General features: G+C 38.5%; 1 protein-coding gene across 2 annotated transcripts in view; it reads right to left on the bottom strand.

The window, feature by feature from the left end:
- Window positions 1–19,549, bottom strand: part of RSU1 (Ras suppressor protein 1) — a 110,207-nt gene that overhangs the window by 68,898 nt on the left and 21,760 nt on the right. For both annotated transcript variants that reach the window (XM_055708921.1, XM_055708923.1), the window contains exons 4-7: window positions 13,626–13,746; window positions 9,955–10,073; window positions 8,339–8,421; window positions 7,954–8,068 (exon numbers count right to left, since the gene is read on the bottom strand). In XM_055708921.1, the coding sequence (XP_055564896.1) occupies window positions 7,954–8,068; window positions 8,339–8,421; window positions 9,955–10,073; window positions 13,626–13,746 (438 nt within the window). The remainder of the gene's footprint in view (window positions 1–7,953; window positions 8,069–8,338; window positions 8,422–9,954; window positions 10,074–13,625; window positions 13,747–19,549) is intronic.

Raw genomic sequence — 19,549 nt, 5'->3', positions numbered from 1 at the left:
ACAGGGCTTATAATTTTTATTACTTTTGTGGCATTTGCTGTATCTCGATAGAGACACACATTGGTTTAAGCATGCGTGTGGAAGACATATCATGACTATGATGTCATTAAAGTTATGCCAAAGCAATTAATTGTGAACAAGGTCTTAAAAATATATGTAAAAGAAGAAAATACACTGATTCCTATGCCACAAAGTATTATCAAAAGCAAACTATTCTTACACCAATCTTAAGCACATGTAAACTGTGCATCAGTAGCTCATATAATTCCTATAAACAAGTAAGATCATCTCTGCTTTGAAGATCTCTATCACTCTTGAAGGATTAGTAACGGAAGAGTAGTTATAAACAGTAGTTACAAAGGAGCAATAAGACAACAGAGAGCAAAGACTTCTTGTACATAAGTGTGACTCAATCCTTTTGGAACCAGCAGAAACATTCAGTATGATAAACAAATCTACAGCTCCATAGCATATGTTGAAAATATACATTTGTTTGATTAATTTCTATGTACTGAAAGAAAACAACTAGTGAGAGCGAAGCACCTACAAAAGATCAATCCCAGCAACACTTTTGCCCTCTCACCCCTACATTCTTGTACTGGAGAAAGTCTAATATTATCACTTGGAGTCAACAGCACTTCAGAGAACCTCAAAACCTTATTTGTGATGCTTTTATAACAGGGGAAAAGGTTCAAGTTTCAACAAGAAGTCAGATTCGGTACATACAAATAAACCAAACAGATACTTCAGAGCATCCATCAGACCCAAGCAGGCTGGAAGTCTTTCTCTGACTGCTTTTCCGACACACAGACAGGAATGCCTACAGCCTCACCTGGGAGTGCTAGATGGGAAGCCCCAGGGTAAGAGAAGGCTGAACGAGCAATCTGAAAGCCAAACACTGAAGCCTAAGCCCATCCTCAGTTTCACAATTATTTTCAGGGAAAGCAAACAGGAGCACAGATATTGTAACATCACACATTATTCTAACAACTTCTTAGATGTAAGTGAGAATTCCCACCAATGCATTCAGAGCTTAGACCCCAACTTGAATGTTCACTTGAATACGTCTAGCAGATTTCTGTGTCAGTTCAGTAATTGAAGAGTTTAACAAAGATGTTTCAAACAAAAACATCTGGTCTGAAAAACATCGGGAGATGGACACTCCGCCAGTGGTGTCTTGTTCAAAATGGTTCATCACTGTTAAAATGCATTCTTTATATCAGTGCTGAACTGAGCTGTCTTAGCTCTTAAACACCGCTGCTTCTTCCGCCCATCTAACAAGGAAGACAGATGACCCGTGCTTTCTTCTCCTGGAGTTAGTGAGGATCAGCAGCCAAGTCTCCTCTCAGCTCTTCCCTTTGATAGGTTAAATGAAGACTCTGATTATTCGTGTGATCTCAGAATAGCTACTCCATTTGCTTCAACTCTTAGCAAAAGGATTGCAGCTGGAATAAAGTAAAAGCAGACTAACTAAATTTTGAATTTTTTACCATTGCTAGAAAGGTGAAGTGATCCAGGGCAAACTGGTATTGCCTCAGCTACCTCTACTAAAATTTTATGGGAAGAGCATTTTACTCTCCAGCACTGTCCCACCTCAACCTTTCACAGAAAAGAATTTTTTTTTTTTACAAAAAAGTGAATTTAATCCTGAGATATGTACACAGAATTCCAGCATCATAGCAAAGGTCAGCCAGAATCATTATACCAAAATGTAATGGGGAATCTGGCATATGGAGACTTCCACTCCACAATGTGTCAGGACTGATGATGAAGCCTCGGAAAAACAACAGAGCAGATGAAATGCTGAACTTCTCCCTTAAACCATATTTCAGATATTAAGTACAGACAGAATATAGACCTACCCTGCCTGGGCAAACTCTCATTTCCATATTCAAGTGAGAGGAAGAATGGTTAACTCTGTGGGAACAAGGGGAGAGCCCTAGCAATTTCTACCATCACTCCACACAACAAACCTGACCTTAGCAGGACAACTAGTAGAAAGAGGAAATAATATTAACATTCACAGATGAAATCCACAAAACAAACTCATTCAACACAGCACACAAGGCACTCCTAGCCAAACAGACTCTGCTAATGGCTTGTACTTCCACATGATAACTCATGCAGTTTCAACAGCTGAACTCCACCACACACAACCTTCAGGTACAAAGGCAACCAGCCTGGCTGATGCATACGGGGAACAGCAGAAAAAACAGAATTTTGACAAAAATCCACAAAATTACTTCAAAATGTTTCCTATATTCATTGTATAATTATTTCAAATTACTTATGATTTGATTAATTTTTCCTGCATTCCTAATTTAAGAGAGACACCTACTTGAAGACCTACAAGTATTGCTGTTTCACCGATTTCTTTCTTTGAAAGGTGACACATTGTGCTGGAAATACTGTTTCCTTCGCTGCTGTGTAACAAATGTCTGGCACCGACCAGGATCTTGAGGGGCAAACCAACAGTCACTGCTAAGTGTTCATAGTGAAGAAACCCAAGAAACACACAATGCGGCAGACAGGTTTTGGAACAAAGGGAATTAACGTGATGTCAAAGTAGTTTAACATCAAAGACATTTTAATGGCACAGGAAGTATTACAGGCTTAGAGGATCAGCATCCCAATTTATTTTGAAATATATTGCACATTTTTTCCAACCCAGAAACTCCCCTGGGATTCTCAATTACACAGGAATTCAACAGAGCATCCTCTCTTTGAAGGGTCCCTATCAGACCAAAATCTAGTTAATTTAAAAATACAAGTTCAAAAAGGATTCACTGTATCGCTTTTGCCCTGCACTTTGAAACTTCCATTCAAACACAGGTTGCCAAGTACTCAGAAGAGCGAAACCACTTTGAAGTACTACGAAACACGTTAAATTTGGTTCATTTTACAACAAATATAACATTTGCTTAGATTGGCTCTAATTATGGTACGCTTACCTACCAAAGCTCCAACAGAACAGATGAAATATTTGCTGACAGAAACATCATTATCACACTGATGGTACTTATAATCAGAGTACAGTCAACATTAGGAAAGCCTACACACACACTGTAGTCATCTGAGAAGCGCCAGTAGGACTTGCATATTTTAAAAACAAATGTAAGATCAAATCTGAATCTTGGGAAGTTTGGCAAGAATTACAGCAGTGTAAAGAAATGAATGCTCGAGATTTAAATCTAAATGAAGGGCTACAGAAAACATCTTTCTGTGTATAATGAAACTGGAGTTATCATCTCTTCCCGTAGACCTTAACTCACATGGAGTATTCTGTCGAATCAGCCAACATAAGAAGTGGTGGGTTTTGGTGGTGGTGGGTTTTTTCATGTTTTAACTTAAAATAAGCCTAAAATTAGAAACACAGAATATTCACAAATTTTCAAAGATGCTTTTCTTAAATAAATCATCTGTCCATGACCTATCTTATTATGTACACTTTTCTATTATTCCTTAACTAATAACTGCTACATCAGTAGTCCTAGAAAACAAGTTATTTTGTTTATTCACTAGGAAGTTTAGTAAAGCTCCTTACTTTCTTACACTACCTTTGCCTTAGTTCCAAAAGTAGAAACGGGTAATTTTTTTCAAAATTGCAAGGTATCAACTAGTTGTTCCAGTGCGCAGAGCTGGTATCCAAAGAGCACCAAGATGTTCAGGCTTCTAACAAGCCCCAAGAACCCGTATTTGCAGGTGTAAGCTGTGCTGTGTTGTGACACGGAGCGCAGTGACAGTTTATACTGAAATATGAAAAGATTGGCATTTACATCTAGTATATTTAGGAAAGAAATATCTTTTGTGAAATAAGTGATTCTTATGTTTGCACATGCCTGTTATAACTACCTAAGTAAACTCCTATTTTGATTAATATTAACTTGAACAAACAACTGCACCAACTACTTTGCTTAATGTAATATTCATTCACAAATTCTAGAGTAATTTCAAAAGCCTAATTTTAAAATGTCTTCCTGTGATGGAAGTATTGAGACTTTTGGCAGGACTCCTTGAACTTCCTATTTAAAGTCAATCCTTTATCCACAGAAGATAATTTAGGTGTTCAAACCTAAAAAATTATGAAAGAATTACTCATCCATTCTGACATACATATTTAATTTACAAAATGTCTCACCCTCCTTACAAAGGAACATGGCTACTTACCCCATCAAGTTTTTTTTTCTTTTTTAAAGAGCCTGAGTTTTCCACACTCAAGTATGTGCCTAACTTCACAGTTTTGATAGTGTCTCTCTTTACCTGAGGAATTATTTGATAAACCACAGCAGCATTCAATAGTATAGTTAAAAGCCACTGATGTCGACACTCAGTTTTGGAAGAAGAAGCTGGTAATTCAAAATGCATCCTTAGAAGTCACTGCTCTTCCCCATATGCACAAACATGAGTGAACTCCATGTACGTATGTGCACATGTGTGTTGGTGGCAGGGTAACTAACACAGTCAACATTAGAATCTGGGTTTTAAAAATCACGCCATTTATTTACACATCAAAAACGCAAATCTACAGATCAGTTAGTTACATTGTCTGGGTGGCTATTAATATTTAGCCACAACTTTGTGAATATTCTGCACTATATACTACTCTTACACTCCTGACATCACTAAGAAAATCTTTTGTGTGGCACATATGGGTCCACCCAGATGACCATACAATGAACTTAACACACCATCGATCTTACTAATCGCATCTGCCACTTTATGTGGTTCTTGTTTCTACTTGGCTTTCTTTCCAAACACTGTTCCAATTGTTAAATGGTCAGAATACAGAAAGTGACAGATTTAGTGCTTCCTTGGTAATTTATATAACTGACTGCAACTCTGTTGTTGCAGTGAATCATGATTTATTTGTCTCACAATGCAGCACATAACCTTTTAAATGCTAGCGAAAAAAATGCCAGTGCCTTCTTTAAAGTTTATATATGACTGCCCACCACCATGCCTCACGAACAGGGTTTTGAGAGACAAATGATAAAAATAAGCTGCAAATTCCACCCACCTACTCTTGGCCATTTCCTGCGTTCATCACTCACACATACTGTACTTACAGACAAGCACCCTCACCCAGAGCACCAGTGCACTCTTCTAGTCCCCTTGTTTCCTCCTCAGCAGGAATATTTTTCTTAAATTAGCAATAGATATTCTCTGCTAAACACAGAGAGAGATAATACTGATCTCCCCCAGGTCCCTTACCAGTGTGTGCCACGCTCAATCACATCAGGTGAAATGAAAAGCAGACTGAAGGGGTTTATTCATTGGTATGTCTCTCCATTCCAAAACTGTGATCCCAATGCCTGTCTGCGGCCTTTTCTCATACCCTGCTCTCCGTGCCTCCTCCTGCACTCGGTTCCACTACCTTTAACACCCAGTATAACCCCCCTGCTTCTCCTCATTCAAATACAGTTTCATTCTGTTGTTTTATATGGTGCCAATCTCCCTAACATCTATGACTCTATGATATCTAATGACTCACTGCTGTCCACCAGTGTCCAAACTAAACCAGTCAAAAGCCTTCAGCACCTTTAATTACAAAAGTGATAACGAGAAAGATTATTTACTTCAAAATGGAACAGCACTACCTCCAATTAATGAAAATAGGACCTGCTTATTGAAAAGTTATTTATCCAACATGCACAGCACAAACTTATTTTGATAATTTTCCTTAAATTATATTTAAAAAATTTAGGAACGAGAATTCAGCAGATAAAACTGGTTTTCCTTCAGATGGTAAGTATGGAATTAGCAGTCCACGCATTAGGGTGTGACACTTGCACACCACCTTTCACTGGCAGATTTTAACACTGTCTGCAAAGATGTGCTTCTCTAAATTGCCCTAGTTTGCAGAAGTGAACACAGGTCTGCAGAGATGAAGTGACTTTTCCAGTCATTCAACAGATTCATGCTTGCCTGTGGCCTGCTCCTACCTGATCTCAAACTAGCCCTCCAAAGCCCAGCCTGGTGCTCCATTTGCCAAAATCCCTTCCCTAAATATTTTGTCCAGATATTTAATGAACAAGCCAGGACATTGCTTTGCACAGTAAATACACATGCAAGTTCCACAAGTTACAAATCTAGACTTCAGTGTAACATCCTTTGGAAATATATCCCAAACTCTAGGTTATTTAAAATTCTTGAGATAGTTCTAGCACTATGCATGGCATAGATTGCAATAGAAATTACACCAACTGATCACAAATGAGGATCCTGGGTAAGATCACAAAACGAAGCACCGGTAAATTAACACATGAAAAGTATAATTTATAGAATAGCATTTGAGTAATAGAGAACAGAAGTGACAACTTAAACCATGTCAACGCACCTTATCCTGATCAGGTGGGGAAAAATTACAAGTCCTTTTTCTACCAGATTATGACATTGGTCTATAATGCAACAAACATTAACTAAAAGGAATAATGCTTCCCTTGACCACCCAGACTTTGCAGGTTTGGACAATGATGGTAAAACCATTTAAAGTCAATTTGCTGTTATGCTTCTAAGGCAGCAGCACATTTAGAACATTTAATTAGCCACAGAAGGCACTTCCACTTTCTGGACAAAAACAAAGCTATAATTTAAGAAGACAGAAAAGTACATGTACAGATACTACATATTCTGAAATATTATTACTGTTGAGAAGAGACTTTATAAATAAACATGACTACAACAAAAAGCTAAAGAAAGTATACCTGTGTCAAGGAATAAACATCTGAAATTAAGGAAACGAGAGCAACTTTCATCTGCTGGGGGGGGGGGGGGGCGCAGGGAAAGACTATTCATCATCATACAGTTCACTAGATTGATAAAGGCAAAAAAAAAAAAAAAACCAGCATGGTGGGTAAGCAAACAGAGTCAAAACAAACATCTTCTCCCACTTCACAGAAAAAAAGCAGACACTTTCCTTGGCTGTATAAAGCAAAAGGCATACATTGCAGACTGTCACATTTATGCACACAGCTACCACATTCTCTAATGGGTTGAAGCAAGTTCTTATGACAACAAATAATTTTGCTTCATCATGCTAACTTCAGTCATATCCTTCTGAGTTTTGGGAACTCTTATGTGGAAGATATTAATAGAAATAAAGAAGCCTTATCTATCAATACACAATAAGAAGAAACGAGGAATAAACAATAAACCCTGTGTAACAGGTGTTTCAACAACAAATAATCAATGCAGCTATATTATTCCCAACACAAATATTTTTTAAAGATTGCCATAAAAGATCTGAAACCAAGTTTTTGCTTCAGGCAAACAGGGACAACTATTGAAGTTAACATCCCATCACAAAATGGAATACTGCAATGCAAATTGAGCAAAATCAATACTTAAGTTTCAAAGAAAAACTATAGGTTGAAAGAAGCCACTTGTATTTAAATGACCAATACCACAAATTCAAAGTACATCAATCAGCTCCCACTGCTTTAAGTGAAAAAGCTGTCAACTCATTATGAAAAGTAGGCTACTGAAACAGAAAACGGAAAAATTTTACTCTAGTTGAGCAAACTTCCACTTCTACAGGAACAGTCACAAAAAAGCTACTTATGCTGCTGTCATTTTTGCTTAATATAATTTTGGCTGATCCAAAGAGTGTTCTCAATCCCCAGTCAGAGACAAGAATAGCTTTGCAGACCAAATATTTATGATATGTTATATAAAGCAAGATGCCATATACAAATCGGCAGTCAGGTGTGCTAATACAGAAGGAAAACATAACATGTAAAAAACAAACAAAAAAAATACACATCTTCTGGCTTCTCCTGCATATCCGCTAGGAGTGACAATGTGAGTGTTTCTAAGCAGAAAGTAAATATTAGCAGCAATGATGACTGAAGCATAATCATTGCCTGGAGTTTAACAATTTGCTTCGTTTCAGAGAAACACAGTGCATCATTACCGTTATTATTCAAATAAATAAATGACCATCCATAGTCTTACCTAGTTCTGGGGGCAGCACAGTAAGACGATTTCCCTGGATATGAAGTTCCTTAAGCTGAGTGAGCTCGCCGATTTCTTTAGGCAGTGATATCAGGTCATTGTCTCTAAGACTCAGCTAAGAGTGAATATAAAGTTGTCAGAATAATTTTCAGTTACCATAAAGCAGCCTAAAACAGAGCACTACTCCCTCTGCCCCCACCTTTCTCATAAATGCCCAATTCTTCCAATTTATTTACAAGTGTCTGCTAGTAAACAAGAAACAGTTCCAGGTCTAGTGGTCTATTCCTGCAAACACACCCTACTACTCCTGAAATTGACTGGATTCTATTCCTACAAGTGTTGCAAAAGCAAATTGATTTTCCAGGAATTTAGATAAATTACTTACTATCTGCAACTTTGTGAGCTTCCCAATATCTGGCGGCAGGATTTCAAAATCGTTGTCACTTAGATAGAGTGCACGCAGGGTGGCTGCAAATTAAATAGCAGTATATAAACAGGGTGGCATATAACCCACCATTTGAGATCTAATCAATAAAAAGGAGTCAGATTTGATTAATAACCCCGACTTGGTGAAAAGCCTTTGACATACCCAGGGCTCACAATAATAACAAGCGGGTCAAACTTAGATTTACTGGCTTATTGTACCTTCGGCGAGTTCAGGAAAACATCTATATTCAAAAGGACTGGCACAATTAACAATTTCTACAATAGTAGACTCTGGCAGGTTCTGGCATATAGTCTCAGTGCTCAGCTGGCAGAATACAGTCATTACTCTTTACCCCCAATTCTTATTATTACATCAATTTGCATCCTAAATGAACATTTTTAAAAAAAGTCATCTGAGTTTTTTGATAAATACACATCTCTGTTAAGCTCTATAGAAAGCACAGCCTAACACTGGAAAAGAGACCTTAGAAGAGAGAAATACAGAAGACTCAAACTGTATAATTTGTAATTTTCATGCTTAGTCTCTATGAAATTCACAGGAAAAGAGATGACTCAGCACAACCATGCAGCCTGCTATTATTGAACAAGCATACCTGACAGTTGCAGGGTGGGGGTGGGGAGTGGAATTTAAAATGGAGACTCACAGAGAACTGTTGGGTGCAGCTGGAAGGAAGGTGGTCAGGTCAGCAAAACCTCTCCTCCCCACCAGAGATCCCATTTGTCATGTGTACTTTACTCCTCCTCCTCTTTTCATTTCATTAAATGTGACCGTTTTTAATAATGCTGACTTAAAAATTTCCCTCTGCCAGGTTACAATCATAAAATCTCTCAGACAGCAACACTCCTTCCTCTCTTCTTGCCTGTCACTTTTGCTGCTAAATGCACTGATCCTGAAGCCACCTCAGCACGGCATACTAAAAGACCAGTAAGGTAGCAGAATCACTGAAATCTAGAAAGTGCCAGAATTCAAGTTGCTCAGGCAACCGTAATGCAGCCCTTCTGCATGTATGCATTACAACACCTTTATTTTAACTCTCTGAGTGTGTATTTTTAATATGTGCAAAGGTCAGCTTAGCTCTACCATTCTTGTGCCGAGCTTTGCAATCTTAGCATATTTTTAAACACACTGGACACTTCAGCATCCATATTCTGATAGTTAAATAGTTAAAACTATTTCTGTAACGAACCATCACGAACACAATCTTTCCAGAGTCAACACACAACAGCTGCCTTCCAAAACAGTTTACTTTCCCCTCAGGCTTGCAGGCTTCCATGAAGTTTTAACAAAGTGTGGGACCCAAGGAAATACCACTCAAAGGAAAACTAATATACTATTACTAACCAAGTCTTCTCATGTCCAATGGTGTCAGGTGACTGTATATCAGTGAAAAATACTGCTGGGCTAGGTAGAAATATTCAAGAGATATTCAAATAAAAACATAAATATCAGGAAAATTCTGTTGGAGTTTGGTCTCCATCAAATATATTTCAACTGCAGAAAAAAAAAGCACCACATCATGAAGATATGTTGAGGTTTTTAGAAAAGTTTCTTACTCAGATAGAAGAAGTTTCCTGGTAGAGAATTTTCATTTAAGTTGTTGTAAGTCAAGTCAAGAACCTCTAGAGCTGGTAAAGAGCCAAATCCCCTTGACAAGGTGTTTAACCTGTTCATGCTGTAGGTGAAGAAGAAAAAACAGAACATGACATCAGTATTCACTTCATCTAGTAGGAGTAACACAGGCAACAAGAGTTTCATTGCTAAAAAAATGCTGTCTACACCAAGCTTCTCTTTTGTTTTGAAAAGGGGTTGATGCTATACGATACTGAGCAAGCCTTTTGCAACACAGACCTTTTTCTATCTCTTGCTCCCATAAACATGCCCAAAACTTACGCACTCATAAGGGATCCTCTCTGTTATGTCAATCAACAGCCAGACAGGGAACACGAAGCAGTAGGGAGAGGTGTCACAGTGCTATACTCAGCTTAAACAGTGCACCACAGAGAAAGCTAGTCCTTGGCAGATGAACTATCCTCTAGCTAAACCACAAAGTACCTTTTACACATAATCTTGACCATCTCCCATTCTGCTGTACCACATATTTCTTCCCCATGGTACCAAAACCAAAGAGGAATACCTCAGCTGCATGGTAGTATGTTTAATGATAATTGCTGCTCAAAGCCCTTCTTAGGAACAGCAAATTTGTGTCACTAGATAACTAATGATGCACATGGAGCATGAAGTAAATAAAAAGTTAGTCCTCTGACTGATGAGGCTTCCTCTAAATTTAGCTCTTTCAGCCAGTCTTGGAGGGTTTAGGATAGCAGTTCCCATGGGCAACAGCTGGAAGAACATGGGGAAAGCTCACAGAAGAAGAAGGTTTCTCTGATAACCTGGAACAGACAAGCTACAGAAAACAGTAACTTTTCTGTGACCTCAAAGGGCTTGACCAAGGTGATCCAGATAAATCACTAGAGCTGCTGCAGTGAGGAAGAAAGCCAAGAAGATTATATTCATAGAAACTTACTGTTTGTGTATGAGCTGGAGCTCTGGCTCCTTATCACTTGAACAGAAGAGAACTACCAGCTTATTCACACTGTCCCTATTGCATGTACACCAAACATATAGCTTGCATGTATGGATCTTGTTTGGGTTGTCATCTGGGTTTGAAAGTCAAACAGAGAAGATGGGCATCTTCAGGAAGAGCATGTACAGGTAGCTATTTTGAAGAACTGGATTTTATTCTTGTGTGGTGATTGGAAACAATCATGACCTTTCACGTTATCCCTAAATGTATTTCGGATTTGACTCCTCTTCTGATGCTAAAGTGATAAAGAGCAATAGCCACAAATGAACTCAAGAGGAGAGGTAATGTGAATGTATGAAGCACGATGTAACACTAAAAACTATGAAAATTCAGGTCGAAGTATGGACAAAGTTAGGCGCCCAAAAGTACAAAGACTTTTGGCTCTTATCTCTAGGACCTTCCCTCCCCTATGCAACGTTTGTCAAACACTGTCCTATACTATGAAATACATCTGTAGGCCAGTTAATAAGCCCATCTTCTAAAAGCTCTTTGAACACCGAATTAAATACAAGAGCAGCTGCACCTCCAGCTAGGCATGATGACTACACATCCACGTGAGCAAAGGCAGAAGAACACACAACATCTTTCACAGACAGATACTAACCTCACCTTTCCTCTCCCACTTTTGCATAAGCCAGCCCCTAAACTAGAACCTGGATATCAGCTCTCTGTAGCTAAATTCTAAATGAAGTCATCTTCCTCCTCATCCCCCTGCCAGGGACATGCACATAGTATTACTGTTGTAGCTGTAGCTGTTAAAATACAGAAAAGCATTCTCCACTATCGCTACTGCAGACTTGTCACTGTGTTTCAAATAGGAAAGCAGCTCGATGGCCTTCCCTTTTGTAAGCAAGGAACACTGAGAAAGAGCATTCTCCCTGTTGACAACAGGCAGAATGGTATCTATTCTTTGGCACTGAAGAAGAACCAGCTGAAAGTCTCTGCCCAGCACTATTCAGCCCTACAGAAGCTCAAACACTGTGCTTGTGCCACAGAAACTGTACCACATCTGCCTTCCAAATTTTATTTTTATTTTTTTAAAAGTTTTCAGCACTACAGCACACCTTCCCTCTTTTCACCCCACCACTTGACCCTTCTGCACCAAAATCCTCTCAAAAATAATCCATGCTCTTATTCAATCTTCCCCTCTGCCCCAGAGGGCTGTTTTGATGCATGCACAACGCACTGCAGATGACAAGAGGGTTTCTGGGCTGCCCCTCGGCAAACTACTAGGGCAGAACAGTTTCCTCTTCACTGACTCCAATGATCTCTGAAGCAGAACCCGTTTTGCAGAGCTAAGGCAGGGCTGTAAATTCTGAGCCTGGAAGATAATGGCTAAGGAGAGGATTAAGAAGGAAGAGCATTTAATCTGCAAGACCTTGGACCACAAGGCAAAGGTGGCAACTGTGGTTCCAGACCTAAATGTCTGTTGGTCTTAAGCCCAACTGGACTTTTGCACTCTATTTTCCATTAATGAATACCAGTATTTGAACGACACTAACATTTGTCACTGCTTTAATCCATGGAGAGCGCCCAACTCCTTCCTCCCTCCATACACTGCAACACTTTTATATGCCATCCCAAAAAACACGGATTCAACCCCCAAGATATACAGAATCCTGATCATGAATTAATATCTGCTCTGATAAGCAACTCCAGGTTCAAACACATACTAAGGCATGCTAGACATCTAGAGTGACCAAATAAAGACCAGAGAAGACAGATCATCATGGAAACATTTATTGGCATTCCAACAGTTCAAGATGCAAGTCAATTATCAGCACTTTACAAAAGTATCTAAAGCAGCATACACAGAGCCTAGCCAAAATAATTTGGTATTTAAAAACAGTAAAAAAAATCCTCAGGTGTTCAGAAGTTGGAGTTTATAAAATACAAGCATTCTTTCTATGAGAAGCCTATAAAGCTAAAGCTTACCCCTACCAGTGCTTTTGCACTTTAATAGGACCAGTTAGTTCTCAGAAGGTTCTGTGCTTCACATTTATTTTCTTAGTAATTCAAGAAAGTCTTCTGCAGCTGTAGTTATTATAAAGTATCACCAACTCTACTGGAATATAGTATCTGAACACTTAACAGGAATGCCTTTGGCTCAAATTCAGTCAGTACGAGCTGTTTACATTAAATGTGCACCACATTTAAAGATTTGCTGCCTCTTTTTCAGGTCTAATAGAAATTGAAACTTCTTTAATCCCGAATTTGGGACTTTGAAATTAAAATCCTAAATTAACATGGAAAAATTAGTATTCAGTTTCTTCTGCTTTGTAAAAAAAAAAAAAAAAGAAAAAGAAAAAGAAGAACTGAAAATAGAGCCTGGAGAATTAAACACAGTTTCTAGGGAAGTAAGATTCAATAATTGTTAAATTTGACTTCAATGTTAGATCAATGCGAGTTGCTGTTGCACTTAAATGGTTATCAGTATATCAGAGTAAGTGCTTGATCACTTTTAAGTATCCGATTATCCAGGACAATAGCTAAACACTCCGAAGCTGCAATTGCCAAATTATCCTCACAAACACTCTCAAAAAGAAACTCTAGTAGCAAAAAGTAAGAAGTTCCAGGTTCAGTTGCAAGAACATTTGACAGTATTTCTATTACAGCAAATTTTTGCATTAAGATACGCACCCAAGATTCAGGTGTTTGAGCTTCTGAAGGCTGCTAATCTGTGTAGGCAGTTCCTCAATCTGGTTGTTGAAGAAGTTAAGGACTTCTATGTTTCTGAGGTCTGCGATGTTTGCTGGCACAGCTGTGGGAAAGTTTTCACAGTGAGAGACTGCATTTAGAGCAAGCTACCTAGACCACAGACACCCTAATAACACCTGTCTTTTGCTCTGTTTGTGCAGTGGCTGACAGTAAAAACAACATCTAATAGTTAATGCAATTAAAGCAAGGTCTATACCAAAAAAGCCTCCTATCTAGAATCTGTTCTCATTGCTGAGGGCAGTCACTTTGTACTCTTCAGAAAATTACTACCAGTATTGTAAGGTATTTTGATGAACAAAGACCACGTAGAGCGAGACAAGGACAACACATGCTCTCATAGATTAGCAAAGAGAAGCAAGCCGTCCTCTGAGTTCACGTAGAACAGACAGGTCTCAAAAGAGCAGAGTCCAAGACTCAGATCATTTCATTATGAGCTGGAAAAGTGAATGATACAAGTAGTTACACCGAGACAACAGTTTTAATGGAAGACTTCAACAGAAAATATGAAATAAAAATTCATTTTTAGCAATGACCCATTCTGCTTACTGCTTAAATAATCTAGTATCCAAGTCCTTATCCATTCAATAGACAACAGAATTTATAAAAAACCCTAAGTTCAGCCCTAAAAGATGAACTGTTTAGCCAAACCCATTTTCAGTTACATCCCACGAGTGGATAATTAACTGATCAATACACATACATGGCTACATTGAATTACCAACACATCAGTATCTGGTTATTACCTAGAAAGATGAAAAAATCAGGCAGAAATAATACAAGTACGCCTGTGCAAATGAGGTTAAAAAGCTAATCAGATTTGCATCTTTTCCCCCTTAAACTCAGTGAGATTCAAGCACACAGCTGAGGTTGACATAAAAGGAGGTTGGCAAATCACCTGCACTGAAGCTTGCACCTGTGTTCAATATTCACCTTGGTTCAGTCTCAACTTTGACTGTATCAGGAACTCATAGAGCGCGCATCTAAATTATTAGAAGTTTTTATGAGGCTATGATTTTCTTTTATTTGTTGGCATAAGGCAATCTCAGTCTTAAAATGGAGTCAGTAATATTTACAAAGCAGAACATTATAGTATGTCACATTTACTGGATAAGTCTAATTACACTGTGAACAATAACAGGATCTCTAACAAACACTCTAATTACACTACATAAATATTACTGTTGAGGGTCATATTCATTGCAGGAGATTTTTAGCAGACTTCTTTTTACAAAGTCATTAAGGCAAATCTGAACATTTAAAAGCCCTCCCTTTGCAGTATTTTCCAACTGGTCCCTGCGTATCTGTCACTCAGTGATAGCAAGGATTATGTGCCTTCAGAAAGTAAAAGGTAATGTACTACTACTGTTGTTTTAAATTATTCCCTGACAGAAGTTAACTGAGGATTTTAATTGACATAATTCAGCTGTTTCCTGCCTCAATATTTCACCAGAGCAGTAATTACCAGTATTAAAATGTTTTCCATTCAGAAACTAGACTTTATAATTTGACTTTGATGAGATGCAATGGACTGGCAATCCATGTTTCTACTTTCCTTAAACAGATAGTATGCTTATGCAAGTCTAGGAGTCAGAAGTACTAGTAAATACAGGGTTTAGTTTAGTCGAAACAATGCAGAGAACAAATTCTCAATTCAACAGTTCTCCTGAAGTTACATTGTTGATGCAATTAATAAATATTTGGAATGAAGGTTTTTGCCTTTTTGACAGTGTAAGAGATTACATTCCTAGAAAAAACAATGCAACTTAACATTGCAAGTTATGCTAAATGTAATGCACAGCTCTACTGTGGGAACACTGAAACAAGAGCCTGACATTCAGGAGGCCAGACTCACCAAACTTGCTTGCAAGTCAGCTTGGCTGCCTGCATGTCAGCTCTATATTTCAGTTATTCAGGCTGAACACCATCACAAGATGATAAAGAAATTCAGCTGTTATCCAAGACACTGAAATTTCTCAAAGCCAACTAAAAAAGGTACATCTTACACCAAGGACAATACTATCACTACAAAGCCCATGAAACTTTCTTGATCTTGCAGTGAGGCCAGACTACAGACTCTCCCAGACTAGAGAGTTTTTCAGTGCTGCCTGCCCTCATGCGAGGAAAGCCAGCAATACCCAACCTTCGTTTCAGTTGAATCAGTGTTGGTTAATGGGCACCTTACATTTAGTCAGTCCTATTCAGAGGGGATTTATTTACCCAACAACCTCTTGCATTATGGAGTAGCAGCAAAGCTGTTCTACATCTGTGAACAGACCACGAGATGGAGACCAGTACCCTTCAGGCAGCCTGACTGAGCCCGAACAGTAAGTGACATCAAAGGAAAAAGCTTAACCCAGTTACTGAGCTACCTTGAACTAGCAACGCCAATTTAGTGGATGTGTCCTTTCAAATACCTGTCCAAACCAGCTTGTTCCCCCACTTAAGAATAAATGAACTCTTAAGCTTCTACCTCGCTTCTGACTTAAGCTAGGAGACTGTGGAGACAGGAAGAATCGTTTCAAGGAAGGTGAACAGTCGTTTTAGTCATTAAAAAAAACAAACAAAAACAAACACCCAACCAAACCACCCATGAAACAATCCAAAAATCCCCATGAAACTACCCAGAAAAAGATGATACCTAGACATCAAGCAGACTGCATCCAGAGATCTGCTCATGAAGATTACACCTGTACTGAATATGCCAGCATCAGAGAAAACCCTATTTTCAACGTGTTACTTACACAGCTCAAGAGTCTCAAATTCTACCTGCTCATCCCACTTGCAAACACAGGGCAAAAACTCTACTTCCATTGGCTTGTTTATCACAGTTTTTTAATTTGGGTTGCTTTTGTCAGGGCACAGCTATGAGTAAGTGTCCCTAGCGAACAATAGGAGCTGTGTCCTTGCACACTGTCTGCAAAGTTTCTGATATATCTGTATAATTCCCACATACTGTACTTCACATTGTGAATCACACTTAGGATACTTTATATTATTATTTTCTTCAAGCTATACTGAAAGCTGCATGGGTAAGCAGGCCAAGATGAGAAAAAGGCTGAAAATTTAGTAAAGGATTTGGATGAAACATTTTGTGTCTCACCCTGTTAAATCAAAATAAAAAGCCCCATTCCACAACTGTATTTTTTTGTTTGGATGGAGGGGCTAGAGCTATTTAATGAGAAGGAAAACCCAAAGAGTAGGTCAAGACCAGGCTTGCAGTAGGGGAAAGAGGACTTTTTCCTGTTAACAGCTTATTTTCCGGTTCAACAATTCAGATTTATTTGTAATATGAATTAATGCTCTCTGGGATTCAAAGAAAAACAGAAGACCGAAATTAACTCCTGTACTGGACTGGCAGATAAACTGTGCAGTTTCAGTACCTTCAGATCTAAAGATCAGTAGTGGTCAAGCAAAGTTGGCTAGGCATATAATGTTCTCTGGTTTGAACTTTACATGACTAAGTGCACCCCGACTACCATCCTACTGTTATGTTGCAAAATTCTTCCCAGATACATAGCAGACTGCCAAATACCAAGAAATTTGTGTTCTGGCAATACCGAATTCCACTCGAGTCACCTTCTCATGATGAGCTGTGAGAGTGAACTGTCAGCATCCTGGTTCCATTCACCCACATATTTACAGTACGATCCACAGTGTCTTAACAACTCTTTTAAGACCATCTGCTGCCCAGTGTCATTAACAACTAAACTCCCCCTCAGCAAATGCTAGTAAAATTTGGCAGCCCAATGCCTTTGCATTCTCCTGTGAAGCTTCAGTCACATCATGAAGCCCCATTCATATTAAGTCTCACTTCACAAGACCAGGAACAGATTCCTTCCCCTTACTCAATACTGGAAATTGCAGGCAGGGATTCACTATGAAAGCTGTAGAATTCACCTTGATTTCAACAGCTTGGGTGAAAATTAAAGAGAGGGTATACAGGCTGCACACCAAGGAATAACAAGACTTCGTTCTTGCTCCCGGAAATAAGGACTGGCAACTTGTTATACTTCAAAGCATTTAAAAACAAATAGGCTCTTTTGCCCTGAAGTTAGTGGCAATGCTTTAGGCACTAAAATAGTTTCTCATCAGAGCAGCATTTCACTCAAGGCAACTTACTACATTTTATTCCTATACTAGCAGCCACTGTTCAAAAGTTCTGATACTATTTCCAAAACATAAGAAGGATTAAATGCTGCTGTTCAATGCCTATGTAACTCCACACCTAACCATCCTGGATCTGGACTAAGGTCCTCTCTCCACATCAAGAGCCAGAAGCGAACCCTAGACACCTATCTTTACTAGAGGTCTGATGTTGCCCTGTGTTGGAGAACAGATACTGGGTTAGATGTTCTTTTTATTTGACAGATCTATCACGCAGAGCAAAATGCTAAGAACATTTAAATCCATTAAAGCAGCCTGGGGTTAAGTGTCTCAGATGTAACCCCTTCCCATAAAGCAGGAAGGCAAATGGCTCTCGTACTACTACATAGAACTGACATCTAGATCCAGCTCCTTTTGTATACCCCACCTCTGACAAAGGAAGAAGAACACAGAAAATGGAAGAGAAGAAAAGGAGGCACATTTTTTCCCCTCCATTTCCACTCTGCCACTCTTTAGTCATTTGCCTAGGTTTCAATAAAACTCTTCTTGTGGTGGCAGGTCCCTTCATACAGCTGAAAATGCACAGGCTTCAGAAAGTATTTCTGCAAATGATCTCCAGGATTATTTCTCTTAAAGCTTCTGCGAAGCACTGGAAAACAACAGGAATTCTCACAAAAAGTTTCAAAAGTAAACAAACTTAGGTGTTTGCAAGATTAAGTCCCGATATGATTTTCATCTAAAAGATGAAATCTAGTCTGTTTTTTTGTATTTAGTAGGGACCAACATGAAATCAAACATTTCTGAAGACACTCTTAATAAGAGACCCCTATCAAAATTTCCTTTACAATTTAAAAACAATTAAAAATATAAAACATTTTAGACAGGAAAGCTCAGATTAAAAACATGGTAAGAGTCAATAAACTACCAAACTGGACAAATGAAATTATTTAGTAAAATTGTAAATCTCCATGAGGGGAACACATAGTATGTAAACAGAGTTAAACATTTCAGTTTGTTTATACCTTAACACTGAACATTCAAGATAAACATTATCCCATTGCTGCTTGGAAAACGGTATCTGTCATACCTACCTATTCATAAAAGTGTCCGTGAGTAAGCTTACGAGCTCCTCAATAAATAGGATTCAAAGGCTACAGAAAACCTGCCATTGAATGCAATGGGTTTTGAATCAGGCACCAAGTTAAATGAGAAGGTTCATTATTTAAAATATGATTAGTTTCTTTAGCATCCACATCTTTAGAAACTTTAAGCTGCAGAATTCCGGGTTTTTTTCAGAATGTTTCTTTAGTTAATGAAGTAATTTTGCAGAAGCTAGGAACATGACGTTCAGTAGTACTCCAAACCTTTACAGGTTCTAGGGGAATATTTTTCCAGAAGAGCTATTAAAATAGCACTACTTGTCACAGAAGAGATTTATAAGACTATGCCAGTTTCTCATTAAGCTGTTCCACTTAAAAGCTGGTCAAGAGTTACACAGAGCAGAGAACCCAGCACAGACATTTGAGAGTCCTATCAGTTCAGTGTAGATCCCAGTAAGGTTTTTCTTGCCAAGAATGAAAAACTGGTTTCTTAAGCCTAAGGTAAAACCTGTGGGCTGTACAATATAATCAACCCACTTCTGCAGACTGTTGCTAAATCCAGTTAGTATCAACAGGAACTTTTCATGAGTAAGGATCCCTTAGAGTAAAGGTCATAAAGACATGAAATGTTACTCACAATTC

Source organism: Falco cherrug, chromosome 4, assembly GCF_023634085.1.
Source record: "Falco cherrug isolate bFalChe1 chromosome 4, bFalChe1.pri, whole genome shotgun sequence".
Taxonomy (NCBI): Eukaryota; Metazoa; Chordata; class Aves; order Falconiformes; family Falconidae; genus Falco; species Falco cherrug.
The sequence above is the reverse complement of the archived record's forward strand: the minus strand, read 5'-3'. Positions and strand labels throughout refer to the sequence as shown.